This window comes from Taeniopygia guttata, chromosome 6 (assembly GCF_048771995.1).
Source record: "Taeniopygia guttata chromosome 6, bTaeGut7.mat, whole genome shotgun sequence".
NCBI classification, from domain to species: Eukaryota; Metazoa; Chordata; class Aves; order Passeriformes; family Estrildidae; genus Taeniopygia; species Taeniopygia guttata.
In genome coordinates, this window is record NC_133031.1 from 28815355 (window position 1) to 28837430 (window position 22076).

General features: G+C 38.3%; 1 protein-coding gene across 1 annotated transcript; it reads left to right on the forward strand.

Moving 5' to 3' along the window:
• On the forward strand, window positions 1–21992 carry CASP7 (caspase 7). The gene is made up of 7 exons (XM_030276443.4): window positions 1–87; window positions 1237–1349; window positions 16632–16780; window positions 17647–17775; window positions 18248–18423; window positions 19745–19883; window positions 20423–21992. Exons 2-7 carry the CDS (start codon window positions 1237–1239, stop codon window positions 20644–20646), a joined length of 930 nt encoding a protein of 309 aa, XP_030132303.3. The 5' UTR covers window positions 1–87; the 3' UTR covers window positions 20647–21992.
• Window positions 21993–22076: the final 84 nt, after the last annotated feature.

Here is a 22076-nt window from a genome sequence, read left to right on the forward strand (position 1 = left end):
CCCGCCCCGGCGCCGCCCTGCCTCTTTCTCGTTAAGTTTTCCTTTAAGTTTCGCTTTCGTTCCCGAGCGGCCGGACCCAGCACCAAGGCAAGCCCCGAGCCTTTCCCAGCCTTTCCTCTGCCCCTGCCCGGCCCCTGCCCGGCCCCTGCCCGGCTTTCCCCCCTGGGCTGCGCATCCCGTGCTGCGTTCCCTGCCCTGGCCGCCCCCGCTGCTCCTCGGCCCCTCCGCCCGCGGCCTGCGCGCTCGGTTCTCTTTGTGTGTGTGTGTTCGAGGTTCTCTTGTGTGTGTCTGTGTGTCTGTGTGTCTGTGTGTCTGTGTGTTCGCCAGAGCCGAGGCTGGGCCCGGCTTTGGGAGCTGCTCTTACACCCGGGGAGCTCCCCAAGCCCTGGCAGCGCCCCGCTCCCCGGCCGGGTGCTGCAGCCCTGTGTCCGGGGTGGTTGTCGATGAAACGTGTGCTCTTCTCAGTAAAGGGGTGATAAAAGCAAATTTAATCCGCCTAACTATGGGAAAGGGGCAGGAATCGCTGCTAATTCCCTGATGAAAGTCCGGAAGCAGAGACCAGATGTTTCTGTGCATCCCACCCCCAGTGAAGGTCCTGCATCCATCCGAGCTGGCGCAGATCGTTCTGCTCAGTGATTGAATTAAAGCCACCATAGGAAATACGCAGGATTCTTTCACTTGCACGCATGTGACTGTGTATATGCAAATGAAAACACAGGGGCCCTTGCTTTCATCCCAACATGCTTCTTTCCAGACCATAGAAAACTATCTGGGAATTACTTCTGTGATGAGGACAGCTCACTTGGGCACATGGCAGGGTACTTGGTACTACCCTGTGCAGGCCAGGTGTTGGACTTTGATGACCCCAGAGGGCCCTTAAAACTCAGAATATTCTGATTCTATTTTATGATTGTATTCTATGATTCTGTGATCTTTCACCATAGAATTATTTTTGATTTTGCTTTAATCTGCATTTTTGAGAGTGATGTTAGACAAGTTCCTTTTGGTAACTGGCACAAGAAAACAGAGATGGCTGAACATGTGCAATGCCACAGAAATTCAGGACCAGAAATCCATAGCCACTCTTTCTTGAGAAAGCATTATACAATAAAACTGCCTAAAACCCTCACATGTATCTTCTATAAACCAGGCCATAAATAATCTGCTTCATAGAAATATCTCGAAAATGTCAGTGCTCACTGAGGGACACTTACGTTCTTGCACTTTCGTTTGTAGATGTCAGAGGATCAGCATGGTGCTCTCTCTGCTGGAGAGGGAGGTGATGAAGATGGTTGTGATGTAGTTGATGCAAGGCCAGACAGAAGCAGCAGGTTCTCACTTTTTAGAACGTAAGTTCCTACTTGTACTCCTGTTTTTGTTGTTGTATCAGCTGCCATGGTACCCTTTTAATCAAAGAAACACAAAAAGTCTTGATTTGGTGTTCAGTTTGCCATGTCCACAATGTTATTGATGGTCTGGATAGAAAGGTGGTTTATGTTGTATGAATTTAATGTATCTTGTCTGTACCTTAAAGCATTTCTTTGTAATATCCCCTAAAGGGAAACCTATAATGTCTCCCATAAGTTTTATTTGGCAGCTAAGAGACCACCAAGTTCATTTAGCATCAATTACAGTCCCACATCTTAAACATTGACCTTTGATGGAGCTGGGAATTGAATATGCCATTAATTATCTATTTTACTGCACTCAGCTCAGCTAATCTCCAGCATCACTGGAATCCCCTGCTGACTGTCTAAGTTACTTTAAAGCCTGGATGTGCCATCTAGGTTGTAGCACAAAGAAGCCTCCCCAAGTCTAGAGATATAACCCCTTACAGAACACATTAAAAGCCTTTAATTTTAAAGCATTGTAGTCTCACTGAAGCATAAGCTTACTTTCATTAAACCAGTGGGAAGCAAGAACTATTTACTGCTCGTCTGTACTCCTGAAAACACTGGAAAAATGTGATTAGAAATGCAAAAGATGAAAAATGAACATGCAAAGTTTATAAATGCTGTTGAATATCAGCAAATGGCTACTTCACATTGGATTTAGTGAGATTTTGCAGAAGAGATTTGATGCAAAGTCTAATGCATTTACAGAGAGGTTTTGATTTTTTACTATTGGAAGTTTACATTAAAGTGAGCATTATAATTCAGAGAGTACATGGCTAATGTACTTTTATTTTTGCTGTTTATTCTATGAGTTTAATAGGGGTAATTCGTGAGAGAAGTGAAAATGCTCTACTCCTAGAAGACTTTTGATGTGCTGTTAAGCAAATCACTGTACTTTGTCTCATTTTATCATTCCTCAAATATGTTTCATGATATGTATGTGTAGTATTAATTTTAACAAATAGACAAATGTAACATTTGTTTCTAAATCTTGTCAAATATTTTTTCAAAGGTTTCTTTTCAACTTCTTAAATTGTGTGTTTTGATATTTGATTTGGTCTTCTTTATAAGAGGTGATATGCTAATACTATTATTAAATTATGCCACTCAAAGTTAATAATTTCCAAAGAAAAGGCAATAATCAGCATTTCTATGACTTTTCCTATAAGAAATATTTCAAATAATTTGGCTATTCATCAGTTTGAGGCATTCATCTTTTGGGAACTCCTTGAAGATGCAATTTACAACATTTTTCTTTAGAAGTAAAAAAATTGCTCAGATTAAATATGAGGTAATTGAGAGAATTCAACTTAGATTTTGAAGAAAAAAATACTTTTGAGAAACCTAACAGAGTTTCTTGACGAAGGTAGTGATTTTTTAAAGAGGAATGAGGTGCTTGACAATTAAGGTATTTATCTTTGTCTTACAGAAACTAAAAGTCTTTGGTCTGAAGGAAGATATGGGAGGAATGGTAGAGGATAAAGGAAAATGGAATCTGATCTAAACTATGATTGTAATAAAGGAGAAAGTGAAGAGAGAATGATCATTCTTTGTTCCTGGCAGGGAATCTAGGGGCCATCCAATGAAAAGTTTGTGCAGTAGGTTTAAATCTAGTGTTAAGATGCAATTTTAACATAGTGCAGAATGTCACTGCAGCCAGGGGATATGCAGATGTCAAGATTTTAGGTAAATTCAGAAGAGGTTAGATGTATATGTGGAAGAAAATTCCAGATGTTAACATCTTTGGTGGAGATGTTCCTAAGTCACGTCTCTGTGAGAATATATTCTGTATCCAGTTTCTTTTGTTTGCTTTCTTCAGACTCGGTCCTAGTCAGTACCAGATACCAGGCTAGATGTATTTGAACTTGAACCAGTGTGGCTCTCTGTCTTATTTTGACAACATGAAGTAATGCATCTTAAATAAGGTGCCTAGAAAACTTTGGAGTGACTAGGAGTTTATTCTCTCTTTTTTTGGTTTATTCTATCAACCCAGTCTTTACCAGTTGTGCAGTACTATCAATTAAATTCTTCACAGCATTTCATGTACTATTGCTTAACCGAAGTAAATTCAATAGGAAAACAAGTAACTTGTGATGTTACATAAGCACATTAATTTTAATTGGAGAGAACAGAGTGGTGAGAAGCCAATTCAGAGCTGTGCAGAAAGACCAGGTGTTTCCAGGAGCCTCACAGCTTCAATTTGCCACTCTCTGGCTGTGACTGGAGATCTGCCTTGTCACAGCAGTAACTAGAAGTAAATTATAATCTTACTCACTATAGCATATTTCTCTCTGAGAAGTCTGTGAGGCTGCTGTACCAAAGAGGCCACGAGGCTCAGAACGAGCCAGGATGGGCAGATTCTTCTCAACGATTTAAGGGAATCATCTTCTACATATTTCCTTCTCTTTGGAAAGGTGCTAATACTTAGCTAATGTTGCTGAGAAAAACTGTCTGGTGGGGAAAAGAGTTGGAAGAAATTTTGGATTGAATCTGCCAGTCGTGTTTGGCTCCGGGTTTTTATTTAGCCACTAGATGGCATGAGGGGATTAATTTTGTGTACTGCAAAAAAAGAACAAAAAAAAAAAAAAAAAAAAAATTAGCTGTGCTGCAGTTGAGCAAAAAGTTATGTTCCAGAAAGCAAACATAGCAAGACCATTCAGACAAGGTTGCAAACCAAAAAAATTTAAAACCCTGTGTAAAGAAATATTCAGCTAAGGATTTCAAATGTGCATTTTATTTATTTTTTTTAGCTAACTAAAATAATTTTTCCCATATGAGTTTTGGGTTTCTTACTATAGTATCTATGCTCCTTTTACACTTTCAAGGCTTTAAATATAGTCTTGATTCTCCACAGGATGATTTATTATCTTCATTTGGTATCTTTTGTGTTTTATTAGGGACCTCCATTAGGGAGATTGATAGCAGCAAATGCATTTTAGCATCCAGAAAGCTAATGTAACATGAAATTGAATAAAATTGCACTGTGCTAAGTAGAGCTAAGATTTCTCTTAATCCTCATTAAAGTTGGACTTTTTTGAAAAGCTGCATCCAGAAGTTCCCAAGGCTTGGTAGACTTGTATTTGCACTGTCAAAAATCCTGACTGCTTGTGGGCTTCAGTGAAGAAACAGTGCAGAAGAGTTTTGTTATTAGTAGTATCTAGGCACCAGTTTTATCCTAATTTAATTGTATAGAACCATTTATCATCTGGTTGCTTTTATCTGCTCCAGCCCTGCTGTCTTGTTTTATAGTCAGTATACTCCTTCTCATCTGGAAACAGAAAACACAATTTAAATATATATTCAAAAATCTTTACAAATACTTAGTTACAAATGGAAGTGTGTGAGTCTATAGTGTCCTCAATGCAGACACAATAAATGGATTGCAAGTAAACCCCACTAAGAAATTTCAGAGGTTTTGTGGGGCACATAGTCACCAAGAATATTTTAGCTATTTAACACTGCAAATCCAAAATATCTGTAAGGTATTTATTTCTGTCAAGTCACAGCACTTTAAAGTTTGAGACTTTAGAGTAATTTGTAAAGTTTCCTGGAAATGCCAGTGTGCCTCTCACCTTCTGTAGTCCCATGGTTAAGATATCTACCAGGTTTGTAAATGAGTATTTAGATTTAAAAGATTCAGGGATATATATCTTTTCATTTCATGTGTACAGTGTTTATTTGAGTTGCAGATCATCAAGGTGAGGAAGAGAAGATGTTACCAAAGGCTGTCTGTTTAACTTCATGACCCTTGTGTCAGTACAGCCATATTTCTCAACATAAATAACCTTGTCCTTCAAAGAATAAATATTAATTTTTGAGATTCATCCTCAGCTGAACCTCAAGTCTGGAGTTGTAATGGGTGTAGAAAGTTGTCTTTCTTTCAGTTAAGCTTTTCTGTTATTCCTTTGTCTTTTGGGGATCTATTTTCCATCCACTTTTCACAGTATCACATTCATTCTGAATTAGAAGGGACCCACAAGGATCATCAAGTCCAGCCCATAAACGCCTGTATGGGGATTGCCAACAGCTTGTTTTTATATTGATTTGTAAAAAAAGCTGCTTTTCAGGTAGAAATTTTATGAAGAATAGCTTCACACTGATGCAGATATATATACATATGTTTTCCAGAGTTGTCCATTCTGTTACATGTTTTTCAGTGTCAGAATATTGTAGACTTTTCAAAATAAATAGTGCTAAGAAAAGTACCTTTTTTATTCTTAGATAGACTAAAAATAGCAAGCTACTTTAAAGCAAAGAACAGCTGATGAATCATTCTCTGATATTATGTTCTGGGCTTCAACTCAGATGTCTGAGCTGACCTCCTGTTTCAGCCTCATGTTTTCTTAATATCTCTAAGGAAGTCACTGCTTGCCTTAGTTTGTCCTGTAAATGGGTGATGAGCTTTCCTTTTACTATCACAGATCCAAAGTCTATCACAATACAATTTTAATTTTGTTTGGAGTTTACTTGTTCTGCTTAGCACAAGGTAAACAATATAAATTCTTTATGTTCACCTGAAAGCATTAAACATAAAATTTCAGAAGTAGTTTATAGTCTGGAAAAGTTCCTACAAAGACAATTAAGATATTGTAGCAAAGAACAACAGGGATATTTCATTTTTATTGCTCTTTTTTGAAGTCAGAGGTTGTTTTGGTTTGTTTTGGTTTTGTTGTTTTGTGTTATTTTGTTTGTTTGGGAGGTTTGGTTGGGAGTTTTTGTGTATATGTGTATGTGTGTGTGTCTGTTTTGGTTTTTTTTTGTTGTTGTTGTTTTGTTAAAGCAATTTTTATTAGATCTGAAACTCAGCTTCTGGAGAACACAGCAGGAGTATTTAACAATGAGTGGAAACTCATTGATTTCAGTGGCCAGTGCTTGTACTTTCCCTTGGATACCTACTGCATGTACTTCATGGGAAAAACCCAAGCATCTTGAAATAGTGTTTAGTCTATTTTACGAGAACTCATTGATTCACAGTCAATATTTGCTTCCAGTCACCTTAGAGCCTTTTTAATGTGAAGTACAGCAAACACTGGGTTGTCCAGGAACTGTATCTGAAGTAATCACAGTCAAGTATCCTAATTGCTTCTTAGTGTAGTAATTTCTTTCCTTCATTACAACAAACTCTGGGCTGTGTCATACAGAATTTGGAGGACAGTTATTTTGTGGTGTGATGTTTAAGCTTTCAGAGCAATCCAAACAAATTTAAGCCAAATTTATAATAAACAAAAACTGCTGAGGGTAAATATGTAGGAAGTAGTTGTGCCGGAGCTCACCTCTAGGTCGGGGGTGGCTCCGTGTGGTGGAAAAGTCTCTCCTCCAACCCGAGCTTCCACAGAAACACTCAGTAGTCTTCTGTTGTCCGGTCTCAAGGTAGTTTATTGCAAGTTATCTAAAAGATTTTCTTCTTGAGCTGTTGAGGTCTGCTCAGGCAGAGGCACACACACACCCTGACACCCTCTCTGACTCCCGACTGCTTCTTCTCTCCCCCAGCCCAGGGCTGCTGCTGTCTTTTATATGGTACATTCGGTGTTAAATGTTTATAGTTCTTCCCCAATGCCCATTACCTATATTAAATGGTGCCCTTCTACTCTAAACCAATCTGTGAGTGCCAACATCACCAAGAACATGGAGGTAAGGAAGAAGAAAGAGGGAGGACAGGGCAGGCCCAAATCCCTCCATCTTAAACTTCTGACCCCCATGTACAAAACAGAAACCCCCCTGTACAGCACTCAAAAATTCTTCCCTTTACTTTGTGACTCCTTCTACTATAGTATCTAAACTTTTGTGACCTCTTGTTCTTCCTGCAAGGCTGGTAAATCATTCCATGGCTCAAACCCAAAATCACAGCTGTTTCGAGCTGCCTGCCAGGGTCTCAAATGCTTCTGACCTGGGCCCGGAACATCCAAAAATGTCTGAGGGACATTTTGAGTTCCGACAGGGTTGTATTAGTTGAAGTATAGAGAGTCTTTGTAAACTATTTATGTTAATTTGCATTATTTTGCTAGAAACATTCATTGTGTAAATATTGTAGCAATGGTGGGTCAGGTTTCGACAGAAGGCAGAGGTGAAGCCTGCTGTCCCACCTCCATCTCAAAAGCTATTTTCCTGTACTCTTACACGGGAACAGAGATGGAATGAGTGATGGGAGTGTGTTTTCTGCTTGTCAGCAAAGGTAGCTCGGGCTGCATGACCTCAGCTGGCAGGGTGATGGCTCGGGGGGTTTGAATGGCCCCACAGGACAGAAGAGTCCAGCGTGAGCCATGCTGACACAGGCGAATGCTGGGGCCTGAGCACACAGAGCATCCTGCTCTCTCTGCAATGTAACCCCGAGCATGGTGGGCTCCCAGCATTGCCAGACAACACCAGAGTGCCCCTGAGGACAAGCTGAAGCTGTTTTCAGATGCAGTGTGGAGTACCATTTGATGATGAGCCAAGGTACTGTAGAATGTTATTCACCTCCTTCCTTCTCTGCCACCTGTTTGGGAAAATCATGAGTTTAGTTTAGCTAATCCCAGCTCCACTGGCATTTTGCAATTGCTAATCCTTGCCAGAGTGTTCTCTGAGCATTAGTGTTTGGAAGGCTTGCTTTGTTTTGAGTCCTTTTCCAAGCAATGCATATGTACCTGTTAATTTCTCTTAGTACCTATGAAAGGTAAAAGAACCTTCATCTTTTTTTGCATATAATTGTCAGTTGCCTGTGTACATTATGCTGCCTAGTGCATGATCATGCAAGATAGCAGTTTCCAGAACAGCCATGGAAAGTATGGATGTGCAGGTTTTCTAGAAATGAGCAGAAAGCCTTTCAGCAAGCAAAATTCTTTATTTGTAAAAAATTACCTTTTGAATGTTTTTGGCTATTATGTTGCATACAATATTGTGAGGCCTGTGTGGCAGATAAAATGCAGCTGATTGGGAAGCTGAATCTCAATTACAAAGTGATGATTGAGAGTTTAGAACAGTATTTTGCAGGCATCACACCACAAAATTGTCATGTGGGTTGTAAGTGATCCCTAAAATATTAAGTGTGCAAAACTAGGGCACTGCTACCTGTTTCTTTTCTTTTTACTTTTGTCTTTTTTTTAATTGTTGTGAAATGTGGACAATATTAGATATTTGTCTGTTGAAACTTCTTGTCCAAAGTGCAGCTGGCTTAGTCCCAATGCACTTGTTCTGCTTCATTTGTATATAAATTGCAGTTGTGGTTTTGATTTGCATTAGTTAAGGCCATCACTAACACATACTTAAAAAGACAGGAAGGCATATTTAGATTACTATCAGAATTCAAATTACATTCACAAAGGATGCCAGAAGTTGTAGTCTGAGGCTTGTTCTTTCAAACAAGGCAACTCTTTCATTATACTCTTGAGTTATCTTGGACTGAGTTTCTCAGTTTTCCAGGTTTTTAGAGAAGATTCTCTCTCCTAATTGGAGATAGATCTGAAGCTAAAATGGAACAAAAAAACTACAAGAGTAGCTTAGGGTCTGAAAAATATCTTATAATGAGGTATTGAAAATGTATTCAGTGTTTCAAATGATGTTAAATAGTCATACAGGCACTAGCATTGTTCTCTCTTCAGAGAAGCTAATGTGAAGTAATCAAAGTAAGGAGTTTGTTTCTGGACTGAGATCCACTGTAAACCTCCATAGTAGAAGTTTACAGTAAGAATGTAAATAATAACTTTGCAGTAAGGATGATTTGTTTCATGCATTTTCTTTCCAGGAGGCACCTATCAGTAAGCTAACCCACACACTCTAGACATATACATTGCACAGAGGGACAAAACATGAATTTTAAAATTATTCTCCACTTTACTGGGCAGAATCCCAGAGTGGGTCAGGTTGCAAGGGACCACAGTGGGTCACCTGGTCCAGGCTCCCTGCTGGAGCAGGATCAGCCCAGAGCACACAGCACAGGACGCAGGATTGCCCCTGAGATTGGCTCAGCTGGCTGGAACATGGGGCATCAGTTTTTGTACTGCCCTCCCCCTGGAAAGAAGCCACACGATCTGCAATTGCTTTATGAAATACATTTGTTTAGATTTCATTTCGTGATGCAAGAACTGAGATCAAGAAATACAGAGTTACTTTCCCAAAGTTATTCCACAGCAGAAGCACAACTCATTTTGGTTTGTTTAATACCTTTCATCAAGTTAATTGAGCAAAGCATAGCCAGCAGATGGTCTTAATAAATATATTTTTTTCTGTGTTGTACTCTCAGATGTGATATTAAGAAATTCAGGGAAATGCCAGGGTTTCTTTAAATAAATTGAAGCAGTTTACTCTGCAAATTTTCTGTGAAATCTGTTACAGTACTGTTTCATATGTCATATCAAGAACAAAAGTACATTTTTAGTATGACATTGGGTTTTTTGGATCAATGAACTCAGTCCAGTCTTGGAAAGAATTTTTTAATGATAACTTAGGTCCTTCCCAGCTGTAGTATTATCTTGATAAGTTCAAGTAAGTAATCACATTGTTTGCCTAACCCCTTTCTTTTGATACTGTTACAGCAATATTTTCTTTGCAAAATTACTGTGTTTACAATTATTTGAAGGGCCTGTGACATGAGTTTCCAGATGAACAAGAGGTACTGTCCTAGTAGGTTCCTCACTTCGGGTTCATTCAAAGAAAAGGCTTTGCCTCTGTTGGCTTTCAAACTGGCTTTATTTGGTCAGCTGATTCCAAAGATGCCCTTAAGAAGTTATGAGCTAATGGGCAGTTCAAAAAGAAGATGAAGGCTAATTAATTGCTATGGCCCCGCTCTTAAGAACATTTACAGTCATTATTTTATTGCCTGGGCAGTTGTGCTGCTCCCAGGAGGACGTGGAGTGTGTTTTTTGGGGGCTGTGGTGTTCCAGGAGGCACAATGGCCACTTCCCTTTATTCCACCCATTCCCAAAAAATTTTTCCCAAAAAGTTTAGACATTTCAGCAAAGCAATATATAAATAGGCAAAGGCAGCACAGACTTCATATATCATCAATAAATATGAATTTCTACTGAAATTCTGAATTTCTTTAACAGATGAAACAAGATCATGACAGGGAACAGAAATCTAGGAATGCGTTTTTTTGTGGGTGTATGTGTGTGTGGTACTGCGGTGTTTATGTTTGCTATTCTCAATTGCAGCTGTCACTTTTCATGCCTTTCGTGTGAGACATCTGGGTGCCCTGGTAAGCAGTGTAGGTGAAATAATGTTTAAATGCCTTTTTGGGAACTTCTGTGTGTTCATTTTTGTATGATCACTTTTCTTCTCTCTGCTAAATGAAGACTTTTCTATTGTGTGGAAAATATCCTGACTTTAATACGAGAATTTTTTTTTCAGTTTTCTTTTGACATCTATCTGGAATATATTTTAAAATAACCTTCTAAAGACTGGTGATTTTGTTGGTGCTTATCTATCAAAGCCAGCAGTCCATTGCTAATGTTTGCTAATAGGCAAAATGAAAGTATGCAATGCTTACTTGAACTTCCTCTTATACAGTTTGTATTGCCCCTTTTTCCTCAGGGGACTTCTGTTTCAGATATTAAGCTTTTTCTTTCCGTTCCTCTCAAGGCACATAATTGCAAGCCTGAGTATGCACTTTCAAGTGCACTGTAATGCAGTTTTAGTATTTGGTCTAGTCCTTGTGGTTTAGTCTTTAGCCCATGTGATTTATGCTTTCTGATTTTTAACAGTAAAGGAATATTCATTTTTATGAAAGACAATTCAAGTAGTGACACATTCTGCTTGTCCAGAAATGTTGCTGTTCTGCCAGCCTGATGCAATATTAATGAAAAAAGGCAACAGGATAATCTGTTATTTTCATGCAGTTCTAAATCTGTGTGACACTACCAAAACAGATCTGACAAAGAACAGAGTGTGGCTTAGAGAACTCAAGATCTAAAAAGCTCTAGTCAGGTTTAACAAGTGTCTTTCTCTTGATATTGCCCACAGGGTTCAAGATAAAAAAAATTCAAAGTGGGGAGAGTGTACAGTAATTAGAGGTGTATTAAATACAGTGAAAATAGAGGGAATAAAGGCATTAAAGCTGAATAAAAGTATTAAAGCTGGTAGCTTGATGAGAAGTTTATGTAGAAGTAAGAGATTCTAATGCATGGTTATCAGAAACCTTCAGAAGTATGAATTATGGAGCCCACATCAGGACACTAATTATTGAGGCTAAGGTAGAAACATAGAACAAAATATTGAACCTTGTTTTAGCTAATTTATAAATTCTGTTTCCTGTTCTTTTTTTTTTTTTTTAATTAATAAATCTAAATTAATCTTCAGCACACTCAGATTTACTGCACATAGCTTGGGGATGCCCTATGAATTCAAACACAATCTTATTTGCATTTGCATTGTTTCTTGTCTGTCCTTTCACTGTTTTTTAATATAACTAAGTCCAGTCCAGGATTTTTCCCCAGGAGAACAAACAGCATTTGTGATGAGCAGTAGTCACAAACATAGTTTATACTGTGCACACAACAATGGAAGGAAAGTGAGGGGTTTTAGGCAAAAAGTGCAACACAGAGCCACACAAACTGCATAAAAATAAATCAGCAATATAGGCTCTGTAAGTTTCTTAGGAGGCCTTAGAACTAAAGCATTGTCCTGTGCACCCCACAATACTGTAACTTAATGGGAAACTTATTCAAATGTATGAGAGTTCTGGTGGGTGTCAATCGATTACCTGAGAATGTTTGTACTGTCCACTGTTCTAATCTTGCCCAAACTCAACAGAAAGGCTGAGAATGTGACAGAAATTAGAATAAAACTATTCACCAATGTTAAAAAAACATTTGGGCTCCAGAAGGAATCCTGAAGTGATGTGTCTTGCAAAGACACCATGTTTTCAAGGGCATATTTTCCTTTTATCCAAAACATGTTAACAGTTATTCAAAAATTAGATTGCACATTGCATAAAAGAAGGAATCCAGAGTAAAGCTGTCAGTGTTTTGAGATATTCCTTATCAAGGAAAGGTGAAGTTTGCTGAACTGCATAGACCAGAGTAAGCCAGAGTTCTCTCCTTTTGTGGGTTTACTTCAAATAGAAATGAATGAAATCAGTGTGGCCTTTTACACCCAACTCTGAATGTCACCTCCCTTAAATTAAATAGTATACAATTGTGGATTTTTTTTTTAATCTGCTTACATATTTCAATAGACCAATAAAAGGCCCTAATTTTCCTGGGAGAGAAGGGAACTATAGCTTTCTTTAAAACCTAGATATCCCTCTGTAACACCATTTTTAGAGTTTATTTTGAACAACTCTCCCTGGAGAAGAACAGTCACTTAACTAGCCAGGCAGAGGAGTAGATGAATACTAGATGAATAAAGACAATACTCAAGGAAGCCTTGGTCTGTGCATGGATTCTTAGTATGTTGGTATGTCACACTAATATCTGGTAGCAGCAGGAATGGAGGAAGGTGCAAGTAGGAAGGAAGTCAAAGGAGAGAAAATCACGGCTGCTAAGAGACACTGCATTATTTTTTCTAAATAATCTTTAGGTATAGTTAAATGCTGTCAGTGATATTTTTATCCTTAAATCTTGAACCATATTGAAACAGCAATTTATTCTAAGTATAAGAGAAAAGAGGGTTTGTTGCGATAGGTAGTAGTCCTTCAGATGATCAAGTCCACTTGTGCAAGTGAGGGATCTCCATTGACTTTGGCAGAATTTTAGCCACTCATGATAATAAAACACTTTACTACTGTCTAAAAGTTCAGTAACAAAATGATAGCCAGAATAGATAACTTTGGTTTTATATTTGAAAAGTGAGAAGTTGATAATAATGATTTTCTCAGGGTTGATACTGACTGAGTCTAGACTTGATGAAATCACATTCCCAAATACGCAGTTGGCAAGACTGAGGCCTGGATTTAGAGACATGGTGAGGGTGAAAATGTGCAAGCTATATGAGAGTGCCAGAGTGGAGTTTCAGTTTTTCTGAACTTTTGACCAAAGGAAGAGAACATGACATAGATGTGCGTGAAATATAATGGCAATAATGGAGAGAATATTTCTGTGTAAGGGAAAGATCAGTGACCACTAATGGAGTGAGGAATAATGGCACAGCTGTAATTAAGACCTGAAGAAGGCGCAAATACTCATGAAATTCAACTTTCTGTTTAGTCCAGGCAAGTTTGAATCTCAAAAGAGGGAAATTAAAGACACTATATGTCAGAGAAGCAGAAAGAAATCAAGCAGAGGGCTCATAGTTTAAAACATTTTCTAACAGCATATAACTAATCTGTTGAAACCCGTTTGGAAAATACAATAATTAGAAAGCTTAGTAAGAACAGCAGTAAACATTGATATTAGCTGGTGTCCAGTTGAAAGTTCAGAAATAAAGATTTAGGCTTTCAATCATAAGCCTGCCTGTCAGTGAGAGGAGATTTCTCTTAAGGCCTGATTATTACTTACTTATAACTTTATTAGTTATCTTTACAAGGTCTGATTTAGCTTATGGAATCTGAAATGTTGGATATTATACTGTCAATGTAGTCCAGTCAGGCAGTTCCTACATTGTGCTATGTTGGCACAGGAACCAGAATATTCAAAAAATAATGTATCTGGGTTGCAGGTCCAGGCTAAGTAGAATCCACAGCTTTTGCTCCCTTATTCAGTCTGGACTGATGCCAGAAGATTTCTGGAACTTCTTATTGTCTGCCAGTAAGGAAGTGATAGGTGTAACCACTCTGTGGTTTTTTTAGTATCCCATTAACCTGTTTAGCTTGGGAGGAATCATTGGAATAAAACCACAGTGTACTGTGTAAAGGAATGGGGAAATGTGCTGCCAAAGCTTGTCTGTGGTGTTTGCCGTTGACTGGCACAGAGCTTCTGGCTGCTCTTGAGAATTCCAGCAGCAGGAATTACATCCCTTAAACTCACGAGTATTTCTGCATGAATGAGTGCAAACTATTGAACTTGGGAGTGAAGTGGTTTCAGAGAAGCTTCGTGGCTGCATTGCTGTGCCACTTAACTCTTGCTGCTATTTTCAGTGGGGCTTTTTGTGGGGTAACGTGGCTGCCACTCCAGATTTCTGGGCTGGAGTTAGGTCACTTCCAGCACTTTAGAATAGCAGACAGTGCAAACATGATACTGCTCAAATGGGTCCGTCCTTGAGTGTTGACAGCTGTTCATGGGTTGGACATAAACAGAAATGTGTGCACAATCCCCTTGAAAATAGCCTGTTGTCTCTAGCAGCCACTGCTTGAACTACTTTTTCAGGAAATCACTGGAGCCAGATAAATCTGTAGAAACTGGAACCTGTGGGCTGAGGAAATGCCTCTTCATGGACCTGAATGGTTATTTGTTGTTCTGAAATGTCTTTTTCTCTCTTTGGCAAAGAACTGGCTGGTCATGGAGGATGAGGGGGAATTTTAGGTTAAAATAAGAATCCAAAATCTCTTTGAAAGTCAAATATAGTACCAGCATCATACAGCTCTGACTGATTCTTTAAAAGAATTAGTTAAGAATTGGTTAAGATTTTTCTTGAGGTAAAGCATATTTAATTATTGCTTTCAGAGCCCTCAAGAAGCATATGCAAGGAGAATAACCATACTTGCAATTTGTCAGAAAAAAACCTGTATTTCCAGACATAATCCTCAAGTAGATACAATTCAGTACCTTGTTTTTAGTCCCTAAGGGAAGTCTAAAAGAGGACATGATATTGAGATGGTCACGTGTTAAAAGAGTATAATGGAAGTCTGCCAGGTGCAGCTCTTTAATTTGGCCCTTTATAATAGAATGTGACGGTACTCAAAGATAAGAAGCTGTTTTGAAATTGAATTGCAGTAGCATTTATACATGATGAATCATTTAAAGAAGGTTTATTATAGGCTCCAATTGATCTTGTCCTTTAGTAATAAAAAAGAGGACACTTAAAGCTAAAAGACAGCCATTGTTAAATCAGGCAGGTAAGAAAATAGATTACCTAAACAACATTTAATCAATTCACAGCAATCTCATATCTGAAGGTTATTATTGGAGCAAATAAAATAATAATTCTTTAGGAAGATGTCAGGATGAGAATAGTGAAAGTACTTAAATTAATTGAGGTTATAGGAAAAATTTGATGTTGTTATAACCAAACTGTATTATACAGTTCTTTGTGCTGTGAAAGTAGGTTATGTTTTCTTCTCAGACATCAGCAATAAATACAATTGGAAGCTGGATGCTGGAACAAATAAGAGAGGTGCCAATAGCTTCTTCTGCCCTTTCCTGAGCATTGTTTTTAAGTGGGCCGGCTCCAAAGCTTGCTGATAATTCTGGGATTGAATCAGACGCCTTATAGGCTCCTACTGGCTTCAATTTTGCTTGAGAAAGTCTTAACCACACCTGAAGCCACCTTCTTGGACCAAAAAGTCCACCTGTACTCAACAAGTACTGCTGAGTTCCTCATGCTTGTACATCAGGTGTGCATGCTAGCTGTAATTTATTTGGTATTAATACTTTAATTAGATTAAATCTGTGAGTAATATCTGTGCTATCCCTTGGCATCTCTTTCTAATCCAGTGTAAGACTCCAGTACACAGCGAAAAGATCAGTAGACAGTCATATACCCAGAGAAGATTTATTAATATAACCCATTAACATAATTATTGTAATAGTTTGACTTGTTTTTTTCTCAGGTTTTATTTGACATGAAGTTCAGGTATCAGTGATTACATTGAAATGTGCTTGGGTTTTTGCATAGGTTCTGACTGCTGCTTGGCAGACCAAATTGACATGTGGCTTGTTCAGATCTGTAACCTGTATCAGTAGAAGCTACCTATTTCTTAGTCTTAATCTGCACAAAATTTAGGGATGGTGGGGATTTAGTAAACAAATCTCACAGTTGGGTAAACTGCATATCTTCATGTTCCTGGAAGAGCTACTATGGGAAATCTGTCTGTTCTTGCATTAATTACTTACAGTAAAAGTAAAATATGTCCAGAAAGAGTTTGCAAAAGGTCACTGCCAACCTCACTTCATGTAGGCCATTTGTTTTATCTCTGGGTCAGGATCTGTGTCCTGTTGTTGGCTGCAGTTCACTCCAGAGGTATTTCACCTCATCAGACTCCATCCGCACACAGTAATCACTTCATGGAAATCACAAGATCTTTGTGCCTTGATCCAAATGTAAATGAAGAAAACAAATATTAGGGAAGGAAAAACATCGGGCAGGGCTGCACGAGTGGTTTGAGTTACGGTAAATAGGCCATGCATGTGACTGGTCACTAACAATAATTTCATTTGGTTCACCTAGAAAAAAGAAGAATGGAGAAGAAGAGCAGCCAAAGCCCTCTCTCAGTAATCAATACCGAATTGTTACACCCACATTCCAGTATAATATGGATTACAAGAAAGTTGGCAAATGCATTATTATAAACAACAAAAATTTTGAAGACAAAACAGGTAATGTTCTTTCTTTAATGATACTTATTACAGACCATAGAATTTTAATACTTTCTTTAATTAATAAGTATTCTGTTTTTAGCATACGGAATTTTAATGAATGTTTTTATCTTTTTCGATAAATAGTTGTTCCTAAAACTTTTCCCGTTCTCTAACACTTACACTACAGTGGCTCTTTTCAACATCTTTTCAGTGTATGTCTCAAAGACCATGTCTCCTTGCTGTACCATTTTCAAACTAAACCTTTATTCCAGAGTTTAAAACTGTGTTGTTAAAACTTGAACTTTGGCATCTGCAACCCATGTTATAAATTCTCTGTCCCTGAGCTACAGCTATGAGCTACAAAAGCTAATAGCTGTAGGTGTGCTCTGTTCACACTCTTGCATTTAACTTTCCAGACCACATGTGGTTCCAAGGTAGACAAATACTTCTGTTATCATCAGGTTTGTAGGATTTTTCCTGTACACTTGACAAACACAGTAAGTTCTTTTCCCCAAAGATTCTGTATCAGTTCCTTTTACTGGGTATAATAGGGACACTTTTCAACAAGTTTTCCATGGGGTGCTTTGTGCTTGTGTTGTACTGCATAACCAAAAGGAGATGGATCATCCTTAGAGCTCCTGTGTTGCAGGGTGCTGGGGGCACGCCAGCATTTTTCAGGATAAGATATGTGTTAGCACTGAACATTGCCTTATTTTTAAAATCTCACTATTTGTTCTCAGTGCTGCCAGAGGATTGTTTTAGAAACATGTCACCGAGACACTGTTTAATTTTATCAATGATAAACTTAAACATTTGCCTTGGAACACGTGAATCATTTTGAGTTGTGTAACGTGCAGTCAACCATGTTCTTTGTTTTCCGGCAGGAATGGGCACACGCAATGGCACCGACAAAGATGCTGGAGACCTTGCCAAGAGTTTTAAAAACTTAGGGTTTGAGGTTGATATACACCATGACCGAAGCCGTGATGATATGGAAAAATTACTAAAGAAAGGTAAAAATTCAGAATCGTAGAATAATTTAGAGGGGAACAGACCTTTGGAAGTCACTGAATCTGCTCCCTGCGCGCAGCAGGTTAAAGTAGAGCAGATTGCTTAGGCCACACACATATAATTTTATGTACGAAGGATTTGTTTTCTGAATGGACTGGGCTTAATTCCCCACCTCATCCCCCAGCATCAATTCAGAAATGCACGGTGTTCTTGTGAAACACTTGTCCTGTGTATTGGGTGGAGAGCTGTGTCATACTAGATAAGGAGTTCAGCCTGTTGATTCCTGTGGGCAAAACTCAGACTCAGGTGAAGGATGTATCCATGTACTCACCACATTTTAAAAAATGATCCACTCCTTCAAATGCCTGACAGTAGGAGCCCAGTGTATATTTAGCCTCAGAAAAATGTGTTTGCTAAACATAATTGCCATTTAAAATGTGGCTTCCTTTTGACTCAGAAGTGCTTGCCTTGTAGCTGCCGAGGAGAACCACAGTGATGCTGCCTGTTTTGCCTGTATCCTCCTAAGCCATGGGGAAGAAGGGCTCATCTATGGCACAGATGGACCCATGGCTATCAAGAGTCTGACTGCACTGTTCAGAGGAGACAAGTGTAAAAGCCTAATAGGCAAACCCAAACTGTTTTTCATTCAGGTAATAGCCCTGAGGTAAATACAGTGTCCTACTGCTGCAGCAGGGAAAACATGCTTTCTTGGTTGTCTGTCCTAGAAAAACCCTGTGGCTTGCCTTACTGAATGTTGCTGGAAGTTTTTGAAAAAAATGTGTTGAGAGAAGTATCTGTGGGTAAAATTATTGTTTGTTTTTAAAAGATAATTTATTTACGAGATTCCCAGGTGTAAAGAATATTATCGTTGTCATTTCCTACATGTTTTTTCTTAGTAATATATGGACTTCGAAGCAGAAAGATAAACTCACTTTTGTGCAGACAGAGCTAAGGACAGTACATGATTTTCAACAGGAATAATACTGTCCAGGTCTCTTTCAATTAAGGCTGCCTTTACAAATTACTGCTTAAAGAAACACTTTTCCTCAGTAGCTTAAAAATTTATATTGCATTTTTAAATTAGCATGTAATTAATTGTATATCAGTTAAACTTTTAAAGACAACTGTTTCAAATAACATTAACTGACATATCATGGGTCCAAATTCTCTTATTTACATTATAGATAGTATTATTTACATAGAAGAGTTAGCAGATGTGGTTTTCCTTAGGCTTTTCTATCAATTAATCCTCATTCTCAAAGTGAAAACTGTTTTAGTCTCTTCATACTACTAAAGTGATGTTTCTTCTAAGTACACTTTTGAAATGGTTACTTTATACACTTTAAAATTATCTTAATGAAGGCAGTCAGACTTGTTCTTTTGCAAGAGCTGTCAGTCAAAGCTACTGATCAAGAGCTGAAAATTACCCACCTGGACACATTGTCCCAGTGTGCCCTTTAGCTAAACTCATGGTTAAGAGAAAATTAAGAATCAAAGAGATAAATGGAAAAGTATTAAAAACACAATATACTTGTAACAGGTGGTCAAACACTATAACCAGTTGCCCACACTGTAGAGTTCCCGCCTGTGGAGTCCATTGTCAAGAAATTGTCCAGAAGTCACATTGCACATGGCATTATGTAATAATTGGGTGCTGAGAATGACTCTAGACTGGTAAAACTAATCATGGTTAGAATAAACCAATGCTGACATGGCACTTGTTGACAAACAACTGAGATGCACAGCCTCAACAGCTTTGCCCCCCTCTGCTTACAGGATGTATATTTTTCAAAGGGTAAGCTAGTAACTTTATCACTGAACAATTAGATATCCCCCAGAATTGCATCTCTGCTTTTAATACATTCAAAGTACTGCTTAGAATCAAATCCATCAAAAAACTTTGATGAATACTTACTATTATACCACCTTGTTTCTGCTTACTGGTAACACTCTATTCTGTTCTGCTTTCAGGCCTGCAGAGGCTCTGAATTTGATGAAGGTATACAAACTGACTCTGGACCTGCCAATGACACCCTGGAGACAGATGCCAACCCGAGATACAAAATCCCAGTAGAAGCAGATTTTCTGTTTGCTTATTCCACGGTGCCAGGTATGGAAAAGAGGGTCAAGATGGGGGTAGAAGCCTGAAAATTCACCATCCATGCTGACTGGATTGGAGATGGAGCCCCTGATGATACACTGTGCACTGATGGACAAAACACAAAGGCCTGGTGTACATTGGGTGCCCCCCACTTCTACACTGGCTGCAGAGGCAAAGGGAGACTACAGATGGCAAAGGCAGTACTGTGTCCCGGGAATCCTGCCCTTCCATGTCCTGCTGTGCTGAATGTGCGATGAAGGCAGAAAAGAAGAGGAATAGTTACAGTACAATACTTATTCTCAGAAAGGAAACCTGTGCAAGTTTACTTCTTGCAGATTCCCTAATGCCAGAACGTAGAATGGTACTTAAGCAGTGTGAGGTTTGGAGAATTAATATACATTATTCTCAGATTTAATGAAGTAGGATATGTGACACAACAGTTAAGAGCTCAGCTTTCTGTGTGTGCATTGTTAATCTTTGCCCAGAATTTTTCACACAAAAGATCAAAAATAACTCCCTGTATTTTCTTCCTCATCTTTTGCTGTTAGGTTATTACTCCTGGAGAAATCCTGGAAGAGGCTCCTGGTTTGTGCAGTCCTTGTGCTCTGTGCTAAATGAGCATGGAAAGCAGCTTGAGATCATGCAGATCCTCACTCGGGTCAACTACGTGGTGGCCACGAATTTCGAGTCGCAGTCGGACGATCCCCGCTTCAGTGAGAAGAAGCAGATTCCCTGCGTGGTCTCCATGCTCACAAAGGAACTTTACTTCTAAAAGTGCATTTTAATGCAGCCCGTGGGGGAAGGTCAGGCTGTGGTTTTGGGTGAAGATATGATTGTGGACAGGAGTAACACATTTTTAATAACAGAAATGTGCTAACACTAGATTTTTATGTTGTATAAGCTGGGGGAACTGATGGATGGAGAATATGCAATATTTTAAAGAAGCTGTGGGCCAGCCTGACAGCTGTCACTAATTATTGTGTCTTGGTTTCCCTTAGTGTGGCTGTCATGATTTATGCCTACTGAAGATGTTATGAGTCAGCTACCTGACCCATAAAGCTTTTTCCCAGAAAGCAGATCGTAAATTAAGAATAAAAACAAAAAAATCTTGAGACTCCTTCTCGTTTACTGCTAGCTCATAACCTCCTTGGAAATTTCCAAAGACCATCATATTATGGGTTTGTCCAGTAGTAAAACAGTTTGTAGCTATTTAAAAGGGTGTTTCTTAGTCTAATATATTAATTCCCTTTTAATGAACATTATTCATGAAGGCCAATGGTTGCTCTGTGCTCAATCTGGAAGTCAGTTTATTTAGTCATCATTCTAGTATAAGATGAATGTATACAAAAATCAATGTTTTTAGATTATTTATATTATTATATGAACAGTGTAGAAATGTAAGAAATAGAACAATCAAAATCTTTTTAAAAGACTGGCAAATTTAACTTGGATGATAATGTATTAAAGTGCCTTTGTAAAGATATTTTGCCTTGCAAATGACAATTGACTGAGAGAACAACCTGAAACAGTGGTGTTGCAGTTCTTCTGCTTGCAGAAATAAAAATGTCTGCTTGTTGATTCAAAACTTTTCAACCATCAGAAAGATAATGACAAGGCTTTAAAACATTAAGATGTAATGTTGAAAAGGTAGAATTATATGTTCCAGCAACAAATGCACATTTAGATTTAACTTCTAGTTGTGAGGAGTTTTGCCAAAACTGGAAACGCTTACTTGAATCAGAAAGCAGAAGTGCCTTCTTAGTTACTGTACGGTCTTGATTTTGTGGTTTAGAGTTATGTTCTTGATCTTTATATTTCTACTTTTTATATTCACTTTAGTTGGTAGCTAGGTAAAAAAAGTAAGTTTAATGATTTGGTTAAACTGATAAAGAATTAGTTGTTCACCCTTTTCCCAGTTAATGTACTCTATACTCCTTGCAATCTTCTGAGAAAAAGAAAGCCAAGTTACCAAATTGTTAAGTTTATTTTCTTACAAATACTGTGACATAGTGAGACATATATTTTTTTCATAAGTCAAATTTATAGTTGTTTGAATTAAATAAATGATGATTTATGGAAGTATTGAGCATGACATCAATAAAGACCTTTTTGTAAAAATTTCTTTTGTATATCTGCATGTTTGTACTTGATCTTGTAAAGCAAAAACCAACCAAGATACATCCTGTCCCTTTCTCTTTAAAG